This window comes from Ambystoma mexicanum, chromosome 8 (genome assembly GCF_040938575.1).
Source record: "Ambystoma mexicanum isolate Mex_15411 chromosome 8, UKY_AmexF1_1, whole genome shotgun sequence".
NCBI lineage: Eukaryota > Metazoa > Chordata > Amphibia > Caudata > Ambystomatidae > Ambystoma > Ambystoma mexicanum.
The window spans coordinates 1,639,700,560-1,639,721,161 of NC_090929.1; the positions used below are offsets into that span (position 1 = coordinate 1,639,700,560).

The window sequence follows — 20,602 nt, forward strand, 5'->3', positions numbered from 1 at the left end:
CCTGTGGAACCAACTGTGTTTGTTACGCGCTTCCCTAAACAGCGAGCTGATGGCCGATCTCTTTCTTCAGCAGGCTCTCTCTTATGGAACAGCCTCCCTCTTCCTCTTCGTCTTGAGCTGGATCTCCTCTAATTCCAGAAGCTCCTCTAGACTTTCCTTTTCACCTCATCCTTCCCTTCCTCCATCCTCCATCCTCTGCTAAATCCCACATTTGCTGCAATTGGTGACCAGGGCCCTATGTGTCCTCCCGGGTCCTGGCCTCCCACACCCAATCACCTACAGCTCCCTCCCCACCCCAGCACTTTGCCTGGCACTCACTGGGCTGTGTCACCACAGGCCTGCCCTTACCTATTTATTGGCAGCTGACCACTCCACCTATGCACTTACAGCTGCTCACTCCCTAGCACTTCCCTCTTGATACACCTAGCACTTACCCCCTCTCCCTCTTCCCTCTCTCTGCACTTGCATGTTCTGAATGCTCACAAGGCCCAGTAGGTCCACATCTATCTTTCATTGTTTTCATTGCCATGTTCCCTCCCCGTTGCCCTGTGGGTGCTTTGAAACACAGATTTACTATTCACCGCCAAGTTATCAGGTATGCCAGTAATAAATGCTGGTTTAAGGACTTCTCCCTGTAAGGAAGGCATGGTACCAACAGTAAGACACGTGACCACAGTTCAAGGGTGTTTATTGAACTTTGAAAAAGGATTGAAAAACACCCATCTAACCCCAAATCTAAAAATGGGAGCAAGCTACGACCATCAAATAATAATAACACAGTCCTTGTGGTGTCTTTGTCAAAATAAAAGGGCCTATACTAAAACAAACTATTGCCAATCCTTACCTCCAATTAAAAATAGTGCAGGAAACAATTTTATGTAAAAGAAAGAACTGCCCAAGAACTAATATGTCAGAATATTCAGGTTGTTGGCCTCCCTTCCCCACGTTTTCAGCATGGGACAAGGTGGCACACTCAAGCTTAGCACTTCTCTAGCATGAAGGTGTAGTTCAAACATTAGCATCAGGGCCTTCCATGCCCAAGTCTTGTTGCCTTTCAAAGTCGCTTCTTTCAGAGGGCCTGATGCAACAAACAAGTTATTTTCCTCTTTGGATTTCACACATACTCAATTTCTTAGGTGATTCACTATTCACCTCGGATCCCCCTCAGCCGGGCTCCGATCCCCTTTAACGCAATGCTCATAGGATTGTCATGTATCCAATTCATGTATCCAATTTCTCTGGTGATTCACGGTTCACCCTGGATCCCCCTCTGCCGGGCTCAGCTCTGCTTTGACACAATATTCAATCAGTCTCCCTCCGCCTGTCTGGGACCAATTTTAATGTACACAAACCTGCTTTAACCCAAAGCTCTCATCTGATCTCCCTCATTGGGCTCGGACCAACTTTATCTACTTTGTCATCAACTTTCCTTCCTCTATTAACCTTCGAAGACTTTTGACTGTGCACAGGATTTCACTTGCCCCGTTACAGGACCACTTCGATTCACAATCCTTTATCACTCTTTCGCTTTTGCCACCTCTCAGTTGGATACCTTACAGAGACCTTCGAATGAGCATGCACACTGTACAAGACTACTCTGTCTAAGGTATCATATCTTGCTTGCAAAGTTCAATCACTCATCTGTTGTCCAATTTTACTTGCGTAGGTCATCACATGCGTTTCATACACTGTTCGCTTCAGCGTTCACCATACAATGTTGCTGCTTGCAACCCTGGCTTTAACAAAGACCAGTCTGATATCGGCCTCCCAACTCACTGCTGTGTCGATTTCACTGGCGCTGCTTTGTTGTAGGAGCCAAGGACCGTACCATGGCAGCAGGCTATTCTCCCTGCATTGATTATCGATGCAGGAAGGCCCCAGGTACCTCCGACACACAATGCAGGACTCTTCAGCCTGGTTTCCTGGTCTTATGCTTTCTGTTCTCGAGGTTTTGTGAAAGTAACGGTTCCTCGTCGAAAAGGTCAAGGGCACTTCCCTCCTTGCGATCCCCTTTTGTTTTGCTGTCTTTCACCTCATGTTAAACTGCCATCTTAGAACTTTTGCTTCCTCGTGTGCTTTGCCTCACTCAGGTTGCACTCATGCTCCACCTTTTATCCGTGTGGGGAAATGTAATGGAAGTCAGGTGTGTGCCATGGTCAGTAATTGCCTGACCCTGCCTATCGTATTGGGACAGGTCAGGTATATGGCTCGGGTGTTATTCCATTTCTCTCATAGTAGGCTGTCCATGAAAAAGTGTTTGTGTTGTAAAGGGGGAGGGAGGCTTGTGTTCTGAAGTAACCTACCTGGTAGGATGGGATAACGGTGTCACAGGGAAAAGGATACTGCGCCTTGCCACCTGGTGTCCCACTCCCACTTTCCAAAGATCCCTCACCCAGGTGATCCTCCCGCACTGGTCCACCCCAAGGAACTGGATCCAAAAGAGATGGCCGTGTCCTGGCCACCTGGCAGACAGATCTCTGGGACTAGCGGGTGAGACACCTTCAGGTTTCTCACATCCCACATAGCCATACAAATACCTGTAACCCTTAGTGACATTCAACACACACACACACACACACACACACACACACACACACGTCTGAATAGCATTCATTTACTATTTGTCTCCAGTCTGGCGCATTACTGCTGCTCAGGTATAAGACTCAATTGCACCCATAAACAAAAGGTTGGTTACTCGTCAAACAGTTCAAATTAAAGTCATGTCAGATAATCATAGTTTAAAACAATAGGGTGGCTAATCAGACTCCATGGGTAGCACGTGCCAACCCAGGCCACTCCCTGGACACGCCTATGACTAACGCAGAATAATCAGTTTGACAAACCCAGTACATTCCTAGTTTGACAATCCTGGTATACTTTCAGTTTTTACAACCTGCATATACTCTGTGGCAGTATTTTCCCATCTTAAAATCACTGTATGTTTCCAATTGATTGAATCCAGTAGAATACCTGTTCGACCATTCCGCAGTTTTCATTTTGCAAAATACCCCGGCTTGCAAAATTCCAATCTACTTCAGGCACTCACAATACCAGTATATTTGCAATTGATTATCAGAGTACATTCCCAGTTTGTCCAACCTCATTATGTACACGTTTGACAATGTCAGTCTATTCCCAGTTTGCTAAATTCAGTAAAATCCCAGTTTGACATGCTCTGTACATTCCTAGTTTGCAAAATTCCAGTACACTTCCAGTTTGACACTGACAGTTTTGGCAGTGCCAATATGTTCCCAGTTTAACATGCCAGTATTTTCCTACTTTGACGCGCTGCTCATATTCCAAGTTTACACAATCCCAGAATAGTCTAAGTTTGACTATCCTGCCCGGCAGTTTAGGTTTGCATAATCCCCATTTGAAAATCCCAGTATAATTGCCATTTGCCATTTCCAGTGTACTCAGTTCAACAAATTCATTGCACTCCTACGTTGACCAGTCCAGTGTACTTCCAGTTTGACAACCTCATTATATTTCCAGGTTACATAACCCAAGTATACTCTCAATTAGACATTTCCTGTACACGTTCAATTTGAAAATCCCAATACAGTTCCAGTTTGACAATCCCAGCACTCACAGTTTGCACAATCCTGGTATATTCTGGTTTTGCCAATAAATGTAAATTCAGAGTTTCTGCAACCCTAGCATAGTCCTAGCTGGACAACCACATTATACCCCTAATATGTTCACATTTATGAAATCCCTGTACAATATTTATTTATTGCATATTGATATGGCGCCTATACACAATGTGTTTCCAGGCGCCACAAGACAAAAAAGGGTGGGTGGGGGGAAACAAGGGAATTATAAACAGTAATGCTCCTACTAGGCCAGGGGTCTGCAACCTTTGGCTCTCCAGATGTTTTGGACTACACATCCCATGATCCCTCACCATTAGCTATGCTGGATAGGACTGATGGGAATTGTAGTCCACAACATCTGGAGAGCCAACTAGGCCTTATGACATTCGGATCGTGCACGTGCAGCAGCAAGAAGTGCAGGGGAAAGGGGAAAAGGGGAAGGGGCTCAAGGGCAGGAGGGCCCAGGGTTAGGTAAGTGCAATGGGGAGCCCAGGAGGGCAAGTGCTATGGGGATGATGGGGATCACGGACTGGTGTGAGGATGGGGTGGGTGAACCGGACTCAGGGGGTGGGGAGGTGTGAAACCTCCAGGCTGGACAGGGAGGGGGCCCACTAGGGCAGTGCTAAATTGGGCGGGAGCTGAGGCTGACTGAATGAAGGGGGGGGCCTGATGCCCTGTAAAACTCATGAGGGACCAGGCCACCAGTCACAGCAGACAGACAGGGGGATTAGCATGGAAGTGCGAGAGGGGAGAAAGAAGAGAAGAGCAGGGTCTTGAACCACTTCTGGAACTTAAGGAGAGCTGGCTCAAGTCTGAAAGAGGCAGGTAGGGCATTCCAGAGGGAGGCTCCTGCCAAAGATAGAGATCTACCCCCCTGGCCCCTGACTCTCTGCTAGGAGAAACAATGGATCTGCAGAGATTTGGAGCTAGAGGACCGAAGTGCTCTAGCCGGGAGGTAGTTAGTAAGAGAGAGTTGGATGTAGCAGGGACCCAGGCCCCAGAAAGCCTGGTGGATGATTCCGAGGGTCTTGAATTTGACCCCTGCAGCCACCATGAACCAGTGGAGGGATAGTAGGGCCGGAGAAATGCAGTCCCTGGGCTTGAGGCCAAGGATAAGTCTTGTAGTCCTATTCTGGATTAGTTGGAGGGGGCGAAAGAGGAAAGAGGCAGATTCAGGAAGGGGCTGATGCAGTAGTCCAGCCTAAAGAGGACCAGAGCTCTGGAGACAGTGAGCTTCTGGGGAAGAAGAGGAAAGGGAGAATGTCTCGGAGGAGGTGGAACTGAAAGTTGGCCTTCTTGACAAGGGCCGTGATGTGAGTGTTACACATTACCAGTATGCTGCATTGAAAGATCAACCAATGTATTATAGAGAGCAAAGTGTCATTGCAAAAGCCCTGCTTGCGCAGCTCAAAAGCTCAGACACAACCATGTCCCTAGGCCTCCTAGAACATTATGGCAAGTAAAGCAACAAGTCTTGGACCCATTACATTGAGATATAGCTTTCCACCTACACGAGAAAAAGAGTGCCTACGACAACATAAGGTGACTATAGCTATGTTGCTGGCACAAAATAGTACATCAATACTTATGTAAATAATATGCAAATATCTTTTGACAAATGCAGGCAGTTCGCCAGCACACAACCCATAAAACAGCAATGATATGAGGAGGGTTTTCTGACCTGGTGCAGTGCCTTCTCCAGGTTTCCAAGCCGCTGCTCCAGGCTCTGCTTCTGCTGGCCCAGCAGTGAAAGCTCTGTGGCAATGTCTTCCATTGATTGCCGGAAAGCATTCCTCCTTCGGTCCAGCTGCAGGAAGAAAATGATGACAGTATTTTAGAGGGCTATGTAAGAATACATTACACCTGAGGCTGGTGATGTCCACACATTTTTGCCAGCTGGAAGTTCAGAAGAACCATGGTGCCTCTATAACATGGGCTGTTTGGTCTCCCTACAATAAGGCACATTTGAGATGGGGAAAATGCAGAAGGAAAGCCCAAGACATTCCACTCCATTTTAGTAAACATAGTGAGGATTTGCTGCAAAATGCATGGAATCGTGCAGGGAATTGTTGGACCAATCTGCCAGGATCAGTATTCTGATCCCTGCGAACCAGCTTGCTTTCTGCGCACTGTGCCCATTTTTCCTGTGCTAGAAAAAGGTAGGCATTGTGAGTAGAATTCAATGGGCAATGATGGCCATCATTGTTTATCATATCATGATGACCGCCATTGCAGATCTTTTCCATATGCGTGCCATGGACAGTTAGCAGCGGTCTGGTGTGAGTGACTCTACATCAGTACGACAAACACACAGCCAACAGGATACAAGATGGGACGAGACACACTGGGGGCCAGTGACCACCACCAGTCCTGATCCTTACCAGACCAGTTTTTAGTGCTTACACTCTCATACCAGATTAAGATGTGGTTCTTGGTTGGCTGGTGTTTTTACTACTCATGTTACAGATCAGACTTCGCCCCGAAGGAGGACCACCTAAGGTCTGAAATGCATTGGCCAATGATGTCTGCCTCTTTACATATTACATGAATTTTCCACCATTTATGATTTATTGCAGTTATTACCTTCATTTATGAATACAAAGAATGATTTTTCAATACTGTATTGCTATCCAGTACGGAATATGCCACAGGCGAGCCCATAGCTACGAACCACTTGATATCATTAACAAGCGTGCATAAAATAATATTATTATTATCATTATTATTATAATAAGCCCTGCTGCAAGGGTATTTTGTGAGTCACGCACTCCTAGGTGTTACGATGGATTTCTAAACTCTGCACTGGTGGGAAGAAGTTTAGTAGGCCACCCGAGTTTAGTGGAACAGGGGACCCTTCTGGACAAACCAGACCAATCTGGGAGGATAGCTCAGCGGCAGCGTGCGCGTCTTGGAAGCAAGACGACATGAAGCAACACAGGTTCGATCCCCGGGTCCGCGCTTAGAAACCTCTGGGTGTTTAAGCGCGTTATAAATACGTAACTAAGACAAAAAAACTATTCCTGTAACAGCGCCTCGATGCCTGCGGGCTGTGTGAGCGCTTTATAAATGTAATTAATTAATTAATAATTAATCTATGGTAGCTAGGAAGGCGGTCAAGATTAAGTATCAGGAGGGGCCTGTGGGGTGAAATAGCCCTGGGTGCCATAATTAAAAGGCGGGAGTCAGTTGTCAGGGCTCCCCAAAAATGAAAGGCCTGCCCTGAAATCATTTGGAAATGAGTCCCTGCACTTTCAAAGCAAAAGGGAGTGAAATTTGGCCTCAAAACATTGAGATGCATAAAAATGCCAAAGACATGTTGCAAGGTTTGCCAAAATGATTGGAAAGCTGAAGTAACATCCTCAGAAACTACAGACCACAGAACACTCAATGGGACGTCAGCATTGCGAGCAGTAGTTGCAGTGAAGCAGATTACCTTCCATTATGAACATTAAATAAAATGAGTAATTCCCTTTTTCCCTCTAAACTAAAGATATGCTCATCAAAATGTGTGCAAGATTTGTAAAATATAAACTTTGTTTCTGTCATGCTGGGAGGCTGAACTGGGTTACACTGCTGCAGTAAACCAGTACTGGTGAAAATAATCATTATTATTATTAATAATAAATCATTATTATTTATTATTAAATGTCATTTTGTGTTTCCTCCCAAGTGATAATGTTCACCAAAGCCACTAAACTTGTGATTATGATGTTCTTCTTGTGACAGTTGTATGCAAGGGAAAACTTTACAGTGTCCATTATATGTGCTGTAACTGTGTGCTTTCTAAAAAGCTTATTTAAAAGCTAAAATGGGTGTAAAATGGAGGCCATGGGTTTTTCTTTGCTTGTGGTTTCCTCAGATGTGAAACTAAATTCTTTCCTTCGTTGTCATGGGGATTTAGGCCTGTCCCTTCATCCCTCTAGTGCTTTCTCTTAAAAATACAACCTTAAATTCGAGTAAAGATCAAATTTGCGGGCTGGACCAGATAAAGGAGGTCTGTTCCCCAGCTTTTATGAACCAGGTCACTTAGGCCGCAATAAAACTTGCTCTAGCTGGCAATTAGCTCTTGGAATGTGCAATCTAATTTCAACACAGGACCGCTCTTGACTTCACAGCCAGGAACAGAGACTGCAAGGGTGGGGGCCAGAAGTCAACGAGGGGGTTGACTGCCCATTGTGGAAAATAGGAGAAATGTTTTTTTATCATATAAAATCAAGAATATTTGTCGCACAATAGTTAGGGTAGGAATTCTGAAAAGGTTTCGGCTAACTGCTTCTGGTCATCTACAAACAATTTTTGGGAGACCTACATATCAAAGGTTATTAATAAAAGCGTCATGAGGCCCTCCTTGAAAATATGAGAAAGATGAAAAGTTGATTAAAAGATGAAAAATATGATTCAAATGCCGCCCACCAAAGGCCATATTTCTCACTGATATAATTCTGGAGTAAATGAAGAAAAACTGTATCTTTACACCATTATATTGCACAGACACCCGACGAAGCTTATGTAATTCACTGAAAAATATAGTATTTAAAAAATGTCTTCATATGTGTCAGAATACGGAGGTTAAGGTCACTTGTAATGCAGAGAGATTTCTATGTCCCTGAACCAGACCAAGCCCAGTAACATCGGAGATGAGCTGCTTCCGAACTTTGGTCCATCCTAGCAGTAGCAGTGAGGCCTAAATCTTGCAGAGGAGCCAGGAGACAGTAGCTGACTTGGGACCCCTTGGAGGAGAGAGGAAATCCTTTGCTGACCCCATTGGCTGTCCCAGCAGTGGTGCTCTGATGCTCCCTGATGTCTACTCCAGACCTCCCCTGTAAGTAAACTAGACCCAAGAAACCATAGATTGCATAAGCTCTGTATTCTTTTAGCACTGCAGTCGAAATTTCCCCATTGAAAATTCCCCACTGAAAAACCCCAATTGCTTGTGCATTTTTGTCATCTGCCCATTGAAGAACTCCCCTGTTTGCCTGTGTATGTTAGCCAATCCCCATTGAAAAACCCCTTATTTGTCTGTGTAAATCCTTAGTGTATTTTTATAAGTAAATCAATTAATTTCCCCATTTATTTCACAGGATTTGTATGGTTGGAATTTGAAACCAACCATCTTCTCCCAGCGCCTTGCGAATTGGCATGGTCATAAAGTGTTGCCCCAAAGAATTAATACCATTGAGATCTGAGAATTTCCATCTACAGCAGTATTTTCCCATTGTATCTGTCATCCTAACCAAAACCGATTTTCCTTTTGTTAGCTAAGCCCTTTCCCAGCGCCTACTTGTCATTTTCAGCCTCAGTAAAAATTAATTCAGTTTGCATTTTTCTTTTCCATTGAAAGGGTGTCCAACATCCCAAAAAACGATTTTCCTATTCTGTTCCTCTTTCCCCATTGTGCGATAAAAACTGATTTCCATTTGCATTTTCTTTCACATTGCCTATGTGCTCTATATCCAAAAACCGATTTTCCCCTTGTGTGCTGGCTAGTATTCTTTAAAAGTCCTGCCTGTCTTTAAGTATGAGCAAGTGAATTCCCAGTCTTTCTATTTCCTTCCCATAGCAGTTGTGATAAATAATTAAAAAACGTATTCTTCCATTGTGCTCTAAAAACGAATTTTCCTCTTCTTTGCTGACTCCCCATATTGTTTTTGTGGGCACCACCCCAAACCGATTTTCCCCCTGTATTCCTATTCCCTGCCTTCCATTCAAAGGAATCAAGTCCGATTGATGTTTGGGGGTTGAGTGTCGCAGGGGGAGTGCTTAACTCTGGTGCTATAATTGCGTGCAAATTGTTCCACTTCTGTTTTGTCATTAAAAAAGGAAATATTTTCAAAGGCGCTCTTTACTATCCTTCAGGAACTGAACGGATGTACTGCAGCTTCAGTATCTCACGCTGATAGTTCATGGTGTCAGAATATTCACAACAGTTTTATTAATAAAACTCTTACCCACCAAAACAATATCAGTGCCCAGGTCAAGTTAATTTCTAATCACACAACCTCTACAATAGGTAGCACAGAGTGCACCAGGGATTCCCCTGTTTTCGCTTTTAGTGCAGTATCCATAGAGGGGGTCACTGATATAAGCTTAAATCCATCACCTGTAAAAGGGATGTATTTCCTGCAACATTATTCAAAGAGTATATTTCAACCCTTGCTCCATGGGGGACTACTTTCATCAATCGATCCTTAAATGAGTCATCTGTCCCTGAAAGTATAAAGGAAGCATGAGTTACGCCTTTGGTGAAGGAAAACCTAGACCCCACAGAGGCTGGAATCTACCGTCCAATCACGAATCTTCCTTTTATCCTCAAAATGTTGGACAAAATTACCTACTGTCAATAACAAACCTTTGTTGAAGAACAGGATAGATTAGCTACCCAGCAGTCTGGCTTTCGGCCAAATCACGGGATTGAGACCGCACTGCTAGATTTGAAATCTTACATTGCCAGTATTGTTGATGAAGGAAACCCAGCTCTGTTGTTGCTTTTGGATCTGTCCGCCACGTTCGATCTTGTGGATCATCAACTTCTGGCGGAAAGATTAATCTCAGTTGGCAAATGTACTAAAGAAGCGGCAGCCTGGTTCAAATCCTTCCTGGGTCTTCGAAATATGAGAGTAACTAAGGACAATGCTTTTTCTGTTGTCTCTATATCACTCTGTGGTGTCCCCCAGGGGTCATGTCTTTTGCCCCTTCTCTAACATTTATTCATGCCTTCTTTGTGCTCTTCTGTCGGATATGGGCATATATTTTGCCATTTATGCTGACTATACGCAGATTGTCATCAAACGTACTGGTGAATATCATAAGGATCTAGAGCGTATTAACCATATCTTTGCAGAAATTCAATACTGGATGGCCCTAAACTCTTTGTCACTTAATAATGGCAAAACCAAGTTGCTCGTTTTGGGCACTCAGCAGAGGCTGAAGAAGCTGGATGCGAATTATGAGAAATTTGTTTTGATCGGCCAACATGTTCATGCATCTAAAACTGTAAAAACGCTTGGTGTCCTTTTTGACCGCCAACTGGCTTTTACTCGACAAACTAACTATATCAAGTCTTCCTTCTACTTCTACATCCAGCTTCTCTGGCAGATACGTCCTTATTTTTCAATAGAAAATCTTGCATTGATTGCAGCTGCAATTGTGAATCGTAAGCTGGATTACTGTAATAGCCTTTTAATTGGTACATCTCAGGCTAATCAAGACATTGCAGATGATCCAGAACAGTGCAATGCGGGCTGTGTTTGGCCTCAGGCGCAACATGCACGTTTCAGAGGCTAGGTGCAGCCTGCACTGGCTGCCTGTCCACCAAACACTGCAGAAAAGGGGCTGTCCATTGGGTATAATTGTTTACAGGGCAATTCCCAGTCATATCTTACTGCTAGGATAAAAAGAATCCACTGGTCGGTTATTAGGGTCTAGTTGTAATACTCTTCTAGCTCAACCCTCGTTCACTTTGAAGAGATTTGGAGGTGCCAGTTTTAATTCCTGGGCTCCTTTCTTATGGAATTCTATACCTAAATATCTGGCAGAAAGCAATACATTATCTGTTTTCAAGAAACAACTGAAAACCTTCCTATTTGACACAGGCCCTGAAGAATCCTCTCTTTTATGTCTGAAACTTTCATCATTACACTGCCATTTGTTTGAACATCTAATGATCTTTACTTTTCTGGCATGTAAAATTATTTTTGCTCCCAGTCTCTCTCTCCCCTGGTTTTCATGTTTTGTTTTCTGTCCTCGTTTTCTTTTCTCCTTTGTGCATCCTGAGGCCTTAGGGCTAGTGGCACAATACAAGAACGCAGATAGATAAATTTGTGACAGTATCTCTTAACCTCATCGCTTATAGAAGTCATTGCATTTTTGTGTTGCCACAGCATTGGTGGCAGTTGTAATTGGTGGATTCTAATTTAACATTAAATAATAAATTAATAAATATTTTATTGATGCACACCGGTCTGGTTCCTAGTCCATTGTGACGTGGAGGGTGTGTGCGAGACGGGTTGGAGGCCTTCTCAAAAGAATCAGAGGTATTAAAAAATGTAAAGCGTTTTTATTGTGCGCCACAATCATTGTAGGGGAAGGAGATCCCTGGTTTGCGTGTGCCGTGCAATAATCCGTGATAGGTCAGAGTGATTGGTAGCCCAAAATGAGCACACAGCGTAAAACTCCACAGAATACTCTTAGACAAGTGTATATCAAAAATACATTTGTTATAGGCCTTTATAACTAAACACAAATTAGCCACAGTAATAATACAACAGTTAGCACACACGCTTTTCACTACGTAACATACATGCGTTTAGCCTAATGCGGGTAAAGGGGAGACTAAAACTACAACCAGCAACAGAAGAGGTGAGCAAAACACAATTATCAAATTAGGCAGTTCTTCAAATCAATCCCTAGCTTATGCAGTCCAGCCCTACAAAGTGGGGAGCCTTGTGCTAAAAAGCACAGCAGTGTGTTAACAGCACGTGGTCGTGTGTAAGAGCGAAAGCAGGTCCTCTTAAAGGAGCTGTAGCAGTTAAGGAAGGGGTGTGAAGTGATGAAGAATAAAGCCCTACTCTTCGAGGAGGGACTGCTCTTGCAGATAGAACAACTTTCAGATTTCGGGAATAGCTGGGGAGCACAGGCTAGCCCAGCTAAGGTGAGTATCTTTTCAGGGATTCTTCTACTGTAAGTGGAAGTGCCAGGGGGCCACTGGTGAGTGATGCAAGTACTCACCGACTCTCAACACAGTCCGGGCCAAACTCTGCCAGTCTAGTCCAAGTCGCTTGTAGTTTTAACCCCTGCAGTTACAGGTCGCTACAGCTCTCAGCGGCTGGGGGATGGAACAATCGTCCGTGGCGGGACAGTAGCCTTTTCTCTGCTCTCAAAAAACAAAAGAAGACCGTTCTAATGCAACAGGTCTCAGTGCACGTATGCAGGCACTTACAGCGACAGTCACCACAGTGGAGCGAAACATGGACGGCAAATACTTGCAGCGTGGCACACTCATAAATCATGACCTAGAGGTGCTAGGACACAGTTTTGGCGCGAGAGGGCCTAGGACCACGAGTAAGCGATTCCCAAATTCTCGAGTCTCAACTCAGGACGGCAGCGCTCCTGTAAAGTACCCCAGGTTCGAGCTGGTCAGTTCACTGGTTAGCCCAGGAACACTTCAGAAGAGGCTCTTTGCTCTTTTGCAGGAGGTGCTGAGAGTAGTTGGTCCCACTACTTCAAATGGTCAAAGCGCCCTTGCAGGCCTTCTTGGTACGATACAAAAGCAGGGGTCTGACAGGACAACAGAGGGGTCAGGGTGCCAAACCTTCCAGCGAGTCTCCGGCAGTTCCACTGTAATGCTCTTTCATTTCAGGATACTTGGCTCCTCCTGTATTTTGGTGTGAAATTCAGGTGATCTACCTGGAATGTATGCAGAGCCCCTTCTCTTATACAAGATTTGTTTCACACTCAAATCTGGGATAGCCAATGAAAGATCTGCTCTTTTGCATGCACGGCAGGCGTGGGCCAGACGTGGCCCATGGTGGTTCCAGTCATTCAGGTCTACCAAACATACTGGCAACAGTAGTGTGGATTGGGTCCCAACCCTCTTCCTGGGCACTAGCACATGTGACATGCAGCAGCACTTGAAATATGCGTTTTCTGCGCTAGGCTGCATGCCCAAATAAGGAACACCCGGGTCTCCTCGACCTGGAAGAAGGCAAAGAGACAAAAAGGCCAAAGGACAGAACAAAAGACTTTGTGGCACAGCCATTTTTGCACTGGCCAGAGTCTTGGGCCAAACGTGGTAAACGCGATATAGTGCATAAAAACAAAGTAAAAACACTTTAAAAGTAAACAGCTACCACCAGTTTGTACTAGGCACACTTGTATAAACACCACAAAATCCTAATTGGTTGTCTAGGGCCATAAAACAAAAGGGCCCCTATGCGCGGTACTGTAAGGTACTTGGCACAGATAAAAAGTGACCAAGAAATGGCAACATAGTCAAAGACTAAGGGAAACACAGTTTCTCAGTAGCAACAGCCTGAAGGACGTGTCAGTTACCCAATAACAAATGAAGAAAAGCCCAGGAGTGCAGCTGAAGGCTGTGCTCCACTGGAAAAAGTCTGGTTAGGCAAGCCAAACAAAAGCAAAAAGTTTGGCAGGGGGTCCACAAACAGAGGGAAAATTGCACCTAAGGGAAATCTTTCCTAACACTAGGGGTAGGGAGGACTCGTGCATATCTCAAGTCAAAAGCAAAACACGCAGACATAAACATTCCAAACAGAGTTCAGAGCGGAGTGAGGGATAGAAACAGGAGCGGCAGTAGAGGAGAAACAACCAATGGCGAGAGGAAGGAGGAGAGATGGAGGAGAAGCAACTAATGAGAGAAGAGGGGAAGAAGTGGAAGGGAAACCGCACAGAGCGAAAGGAATGGAAAAGCAGAAATAAGAGAAAATGGAAATCACAAAGTGGTGTAAATGGAGAAAGAAGGAGGAAGGACACCTAGTAGATTAAAAAAAGGAGGCAGAGGAGAAAGCAAAATAGAGAGAAAAAGGGAAGTAAGAAGGTGGTGCGAGGGAGAGAGAAAAGGAGAGAAGGTGGAAGTGGAACATCTAAGAGGGAAGGAGGAAAGGAAGAGAGCAAGACCTGGGATGGAAAAGAGGTATAAAGCTCTTTAAAATCTTGGCAAGGAATGGACTTCTAAGCTGATAGAGAGGGGGCAGATCAAGTGTCAGAAACACACTCGAGATAATGTCTTTAAATTGCATTGTCAACAACGGCACCAAGACACTCTGAGGATTTAGGACGATTCAAGGGATCTTATTTTAGTTTTGTGGCCCTAGAGCCATCTCCTCCCTAAACCAGGCACCTGTAACCCCCAGGTTAGTACTATTGACCGGTAACCCCTACTACCCAATTTTGCCTTATGCTACTGATGACTCCCTAAGACAATGGCTATCTAAACTACCTCAGGGACTTCCTAGCTGTACCCACCCTCTCCAGTAGTTAGTGCTCTAAGGGAGTTGGGAAGTGCCTTCCACTTGCGTCAGGCTTTTTCACTCATGCCCACACCTACCTATTGCCTTCTAACCTTACTCTCCCACCCTCTTCCTTGCTCCACCCACCACTCTTTTGTCCCTCCGATGTTTCACTCCTCCTAATTTGCACCTCCATCCTTCAATTTGAGCCCTTTTAAGAGAACTGTGTCAGCATACTTAGAGGAGAGGACATCACATGAGTATATTTTAGTAGTTTTATATCTCATTTCTTTAGGCTTTTCAGGGCTGGATGGGTAACTTTTCCTCCCGGTCACTAAACAGGGTTCACTAATTCCAGAATGAACCATATTAGGAGTTTTAAATGGAGAAATAGAATTGTAATTAGAGCATGTGGAGGGGTAGTCTGTGTTGAAGATGAAAGTGGGATACCATGCCTCATCTGCCAAAGTCCTTCCACCCCCATGAGGGTCGTCGCCCCATGTAGTCCTCCCTCAGATAGCCACCCCCAGGCTCAGGATCAGGTAGCTTCCGATTTTCCCAGGCCACATGAGGAGAGACTTTGCCTGGGAAAGGAGTGATGACGTTGCCAGATTCATCACAGTTCCTTCTCTCTCTCTCCTTCTTGCAAGGTCAGGATTCCAGTGTTTGAGGCGCCCAAGAAGGTTGCTGCAGCTGCTGTGGGTCTGGGGCTCATCGCTGTTTAAGAATGCGGAGGGCACTGGTGATGCTCTCCCTTTCACCTACTGTGACTTGGATGTCATCAGGGCTTGGCATATTTTGCAACAAACAAAAAGAGTCTGCAGAGTATTGTGTCTATGAGGCATGATGTGAGATAAAGAGTTACTGCAAACTTGCAGGCAGGTACAGGGGTAAGGGTTGGGTCTGCGCCCCCACCCATCCCCCAGGCGTCGTCCCCCTCAGGGCCAGGACTGGCTGTGTGTGGTTTTGAGGTGGGCATATTGCATCTTTGCGTTTGCATCATTTTTGTGATAAAAGGAGGGCAAGTCCCCAGACCTCCTCCGTTTTTACCTTTCTCCACTACCTTAGCCTTCTTTAAATCTGTTTTTCTTGTTGCTTGAAAAAATAGCAAAACCAATGAAAATGTAGAGATGGAAATGCACAAACATACAAATACATCAATATACAGACATGTCACAGTCCAGCTCTAAGTTCAAACAAACTGTTTTCCAGACTGAACAGAGAGGATAGCTTGAAGGACCTTAGGATGGAACTGTTCAAGAAGTGTATGATACCCGACCCAGATTGGATGACCGAAGGAACCGGAATGGCGGTCCCTGGCAGCAGAGTACAGAAGGACAAACGTATGAAACTGCACCCTTGCACCAACCAAGAAAGAGAGAACCGTGAGGCAGGCATGGTATCAAGAGAGATGACAAACAACAGAACTTAAGTTTCAAAGAATATTTTATTTAAATGTCAGGATGCCGTATAACTAAGGTAAGATTTCTCCTGCCTAAAGAAAACTAAGGGAAGCCTGTGCCCGTAAGTCCAAATCAAAAGTCTGTCTGTGTCAAACCCTATGCTTGCCCTCACATCTACAAAGAAACATGGCGTGGGGTTCATTTTAACGAAAAAAATAAAGTCTCAGCTGCTCTTAGCTTAAGCTCTTCTTGGGCTCCCTATACCAAGTTCAATACAAATCTAGCACAGTTAACACAAAAAGAAGGTCTTGAGGCGCTCTTCCCCAAGACAGCGTTTCTCAGTTCTTTCGACTCTCAGGGTTCCCTTCCCCAAGATGTCACTGTAGTACTTATACTGATTTCACTCGCTCAATCTACAATACAAGAAACCAATAGGTCTGCTTGACCCGCCTTCTGGCTTGTTTTACCTTTCACTTCACAGTTCTCTGTGGTTTACTCACAATGACATTTGCTTGAAATCATTTAGGGCTCCCTGGTCTAAGCGCATTTGTCAGACCACACGGTCCACCCATCAGGGGCCATGCACCCATAAATTCCCCTTTGGTCTTTTTGGCCCCTCACAGGCTCTACTGCTTCAGGCTGCTGCTTTCTCAAACTTGTATTCCCTTTTGGTAGTGTAACACTCTTTTTTCATCAGCCTTTGCCTTGCCACATATTTAGGATTCTTTCTCATATTGGTTGTTAGAATACTCAAGTGATTGTTCAATTTTCCATATGCTTTAATTCTGCACCCAGTGCTGTTTATATACAGTCTGACATTCAATAAATCGGTGTCACTTCAAATGTTCGTTCAGTATTCAATATAACATGCTTTCATTCAAATAGCAATTTCCATTCAGTTCAGTATTCAATACAACTAGGTTTTGATTCAAATAGCAATTTCTATTCAGTTTGGTATTCAATACAGTTTTTATTTACATATGTTCATGAACTGTTACTTGCTGGCTGTTCCCATGGGAGCTCTGCGGTCCTCCAATGTCCTCTGACACTCACCGGCTCTTCACGTCTCCCCAACAGCGGTTCCCACTACTCCCGCTCACCTTCTCTGAAGCCGGGAAGCAGATCACCTGGGCTCTGCTTACTCACCAGACACATCTCTGCAGAAGCCGGCGTCCATGTTGCTCTGCATTGGATGCAGACGGCGTCCCCTCTGTTCCCAGCACTTTGCACAGCTCCACCTGGGCTTCGGTGTGGGCACGGCCGGCATTCTCTCTGCTCCTCAGCTGTTTGGCAGCTCCAGCTGCCCACCTTCCAATTCAAAGGCTCCTGGTCCTGCATCCACAATCCCCTGGTATCGTTCCACAGCGGTTCTCCTCTCACTTGTTTGGGTTGTCTCCCTTTAAAGACCTTCGCCCTATTAAGGGGCCTCAGGTGTGAGTCGCTGGCTTGTCTTGCCTGACCACAACATAACCAATCAATGGGAAATGCCTGACCTTCAGTACTTGATGCCTTCAGACCCCTCTTCTTCGTCCCAGTACTAGAGTGGTGTTTGGAATAGGAAATGTGCACTAGTCCTAATCTTCTTCCTCTTCTGAGTACTTGTTGGGTTTAAAAGGGAACAATAGGGCATGAGTGGCAGTAGCCAGGAAGGCTGAGGGAAGGGAGGGTAAGTCAGTGTTAGGAAAGGGGGATACTATGTCTCACCGTCTGGCTCCCTCTCCCCAATCCCCTAGGGTCGGGATCCAAAAGCTATGGCCCTTCTCTGCACACCAGTGCAAAAAGAATCCCTGGGGAGAAGAGGTTTCTCAGAGAGCCAAGAAACAAGTGCTATGGACACAATAAATTCCCTGAGATACCGTGGCTGTTCGATTTGCACTAGGGGGCCTCTGAATCAAGGGAAGGTCTAAGGACCATTGTCCTAAGCAAACGAAAAACCTGGTAGGAGACTTGTGTTTTTGCCATACATGTTATAACCCCATGACTATTTGTTTAACCAGCCCCAATCCTTCAGACAACAAAACGTAAGCCACTAGAGAATCACAGTTTGATTTCAATCCATCGGTGGCCCCTGGCTGCTACAGCAGGAAAATGCATGGAAATCCAGGTGGTTCTGTCGTCCTGTGCCCTTCATCACATGAGATGCTGGGATGCCCAGAAGCATTTCCACCCTGTGCCAGGATGCATCAACATGAGAGTGTAGCAGCCCGGCCACCCAGATTTGCTATCGGTCAGGCTGTTTCAGCCCCATTCAGAAGCCCCAGAAGAAAGTGCCCCAAAGAGCTTTCAATAAATACATGAATGATGAATTTCAACTTTTTTGGCTGCTGGCAGATTTTAGGGTATCACTTGCGCTGATTTGTAAAAGGTTCCTAAATTGTATGGCTGCTTGCAACTTTTGAGCCCATCAGCAAGGGCTGCTTACTAGGGATTTGTAAGGTAAAGGATCTGTGAGGAATTCAAACATCCACACTGTGGGTGTGCACTCGCCTTGTCTTTTTTGATATTTTTTAAGAAATGGAATGATGGGAGATCAACCTCAGAAAATGTGTGGGACTAATCCACACACATTTTCCTATGCTCAGCGCATGAGAAACCCATAGACCTGCATACTCGGGGGGACACAGACTACAGGCCCAGTCCTCCCCGTCACATTTAGTTGGAATTTTATTACCCATTGCTCCCTTTGTGCTGAAACCAAATAACCTTGAAAAGTTACAACCGATTGCTTTACTGACTAGCCTTCAGTATCCAGACAGCATACCCTTTCTTCGTGAAACTGTCTGTCCTCTGTGTTCCTTTACAGGGTGGGTTGTATTTTGTAGTGTGCTACAATTGTCTGTTGCAATAATAATAAACTAGATATTTTTATACAACCTTGACTGGACAGTCCCTATTATCATTGGGTAATAATCGTATTTTTTGCTGTGTTGCAACTAACCAACAATCCACAACCTTGCAGAGATAAGCCTGCCGTTCCGGCCAAGTTACCAAAATTGGACAAGGCGGTTTATAATTGATTTGTGTTTCCAATCGGTTCGGATCCCTTCTGGTGTACTGGAGGTGTGGGGTTGATTGATAGTTTAGGAACCAATATTCATCCCTGGACCTCTGGTGTCCTGGAAGTCGATTCATCACATTGGTGGCAAACGGTGAGATCAGTTGGAACCTTGAGAACAGCTTAGTCACCCAACAATAAAAGTACTGTTGCAGGCAAAGTTTAGTTTAATCACTGCTAGATTAGTAGTAATAAACATGGATCTTGACATAGAGACTGTAAAAGGCATCCCCAAGGATGTCCTGCGCATCCTATATCAAGAGGGGGACTTCCCCACAGCACTAAAGTTAATAAACCTGAGTTGCTGACCAGCCTCCAAGCTTGGGTAGAACTGAGGGTGGATGGGGAGAAGACCCCAGTGGACGGGCTACACCCTGTGTACCTGAACAGAAAATATCTTCCAGAGGGGGAAGTGGAAGATGATGAGGAAGACAGCACGAGCAGTCTTTCTCGCCAACCATGCCGCTGGGGGGCAGAGGTAGAGTCTCAACAGTCTAGAGCGTCAGTGAGGTCAGGGGCTAGTGCGACACCCCACAGGTCCCAGGCCTCAGCACAACCTTTAAGTGGCGTAGTAATTGTTCAGGCTGTTAATGAGGTAGCGCATTGAAATCTCCTGCTGCATGAGAGGAGACTAGCGCTAGAGGAACAGAAACAGTGGGACAAGGTCACCATAGAGCTGTGCAAGCTGGTACGTGAAGAGAAGGAGGCGGCCAACAGATCCACCTCAAGCAAAAGCAGACTTCCGAAGTGGGGAAGGATATTTTTGACTTTTGTGAAGTGCTCAAGCTTGCTTTTCAGCTACAGTAGGTGGATGAGGTACTGTGGGGAGCAGCCCTGATGAGTCGCTTACCGACTTCAGGGACTGATGCAATTCTTCAGTTAACTCATGGAGGAAAGGCCCGTTTATGACAGCATGATGGCGGCTCTCCTAAGCAAGTTCTGTAAAACCCCAGAACAGTATCTCAAGAGATTCAGAGAGCTTAGAACGAAAGGTGGCCCGACATCTGAAGCATTCACACACATCGTTGAAATATGTGAGCGGATGGGTGACTGGTAACAAAATTGACACATTTAAAGGGATGTACAATTTGATTGCGCGTGAGCATGTATTGAAGAATTGTGAGGTTGACCTACACCAGCACCTTGTGGATAAGATTATCACAAACCCTAGAGAGCTTGCAAAGGCTAATGGCACGTTTGTGAGTACTCAAGTCCAGAAAAAGGCTCAGGCGTCAACACCCAAACCGGAAGAGAAATCTTCAGACAAAAAAGTAAACAAGGATGGGAAGAACAAATGTCCAACCTACTCCTCTTCAAAGTCAGGTCTCCAAAAGAATGAAGGGAAATCCCAAACTTTAGTTCATCTGTACACTGAAACGAAGAGCGCAGGCAGCCCTAACACTGGGACACCTGTGTTCTCACCACACAAAGGTTGTTTCATGTAAAATGAGCTGGGCCATAGGAAAGGGAATCCTGCTTGAAAGAGCTTAGCCAAGCAAGCCATAGTGAATGTCGAACTAATGGAAGAGGCCATCATTAGTGTGGGCCTCTTAGAGGAGGACTTCCCACTAGGCCAAACAT

General features: G+C 45.1%; 1 protein-coding gene across 1 annotated transcript in view; it reads right to left on the reverse strand.

The window, feature by feature from the left end:
• LOC138473269 (uncharacterized) overlaps positions 1-20,602 on the reverse strand; it is a 1,193,211-nt gene that overhangs the window by 1,108,229 nt on the left and 64,380 nt on the right. Inside the window, exon 3 of the mRNA XM_069611906.1 lies at positions 5,278-5,403. Within this exon, the coding sequence (XP_069468007.1) occupies positions 5,278-5,403 (126 nt within the window). The remainder of the gene's footprint in view (positions 1-5,277; positions 5,404-20,602) is intronic.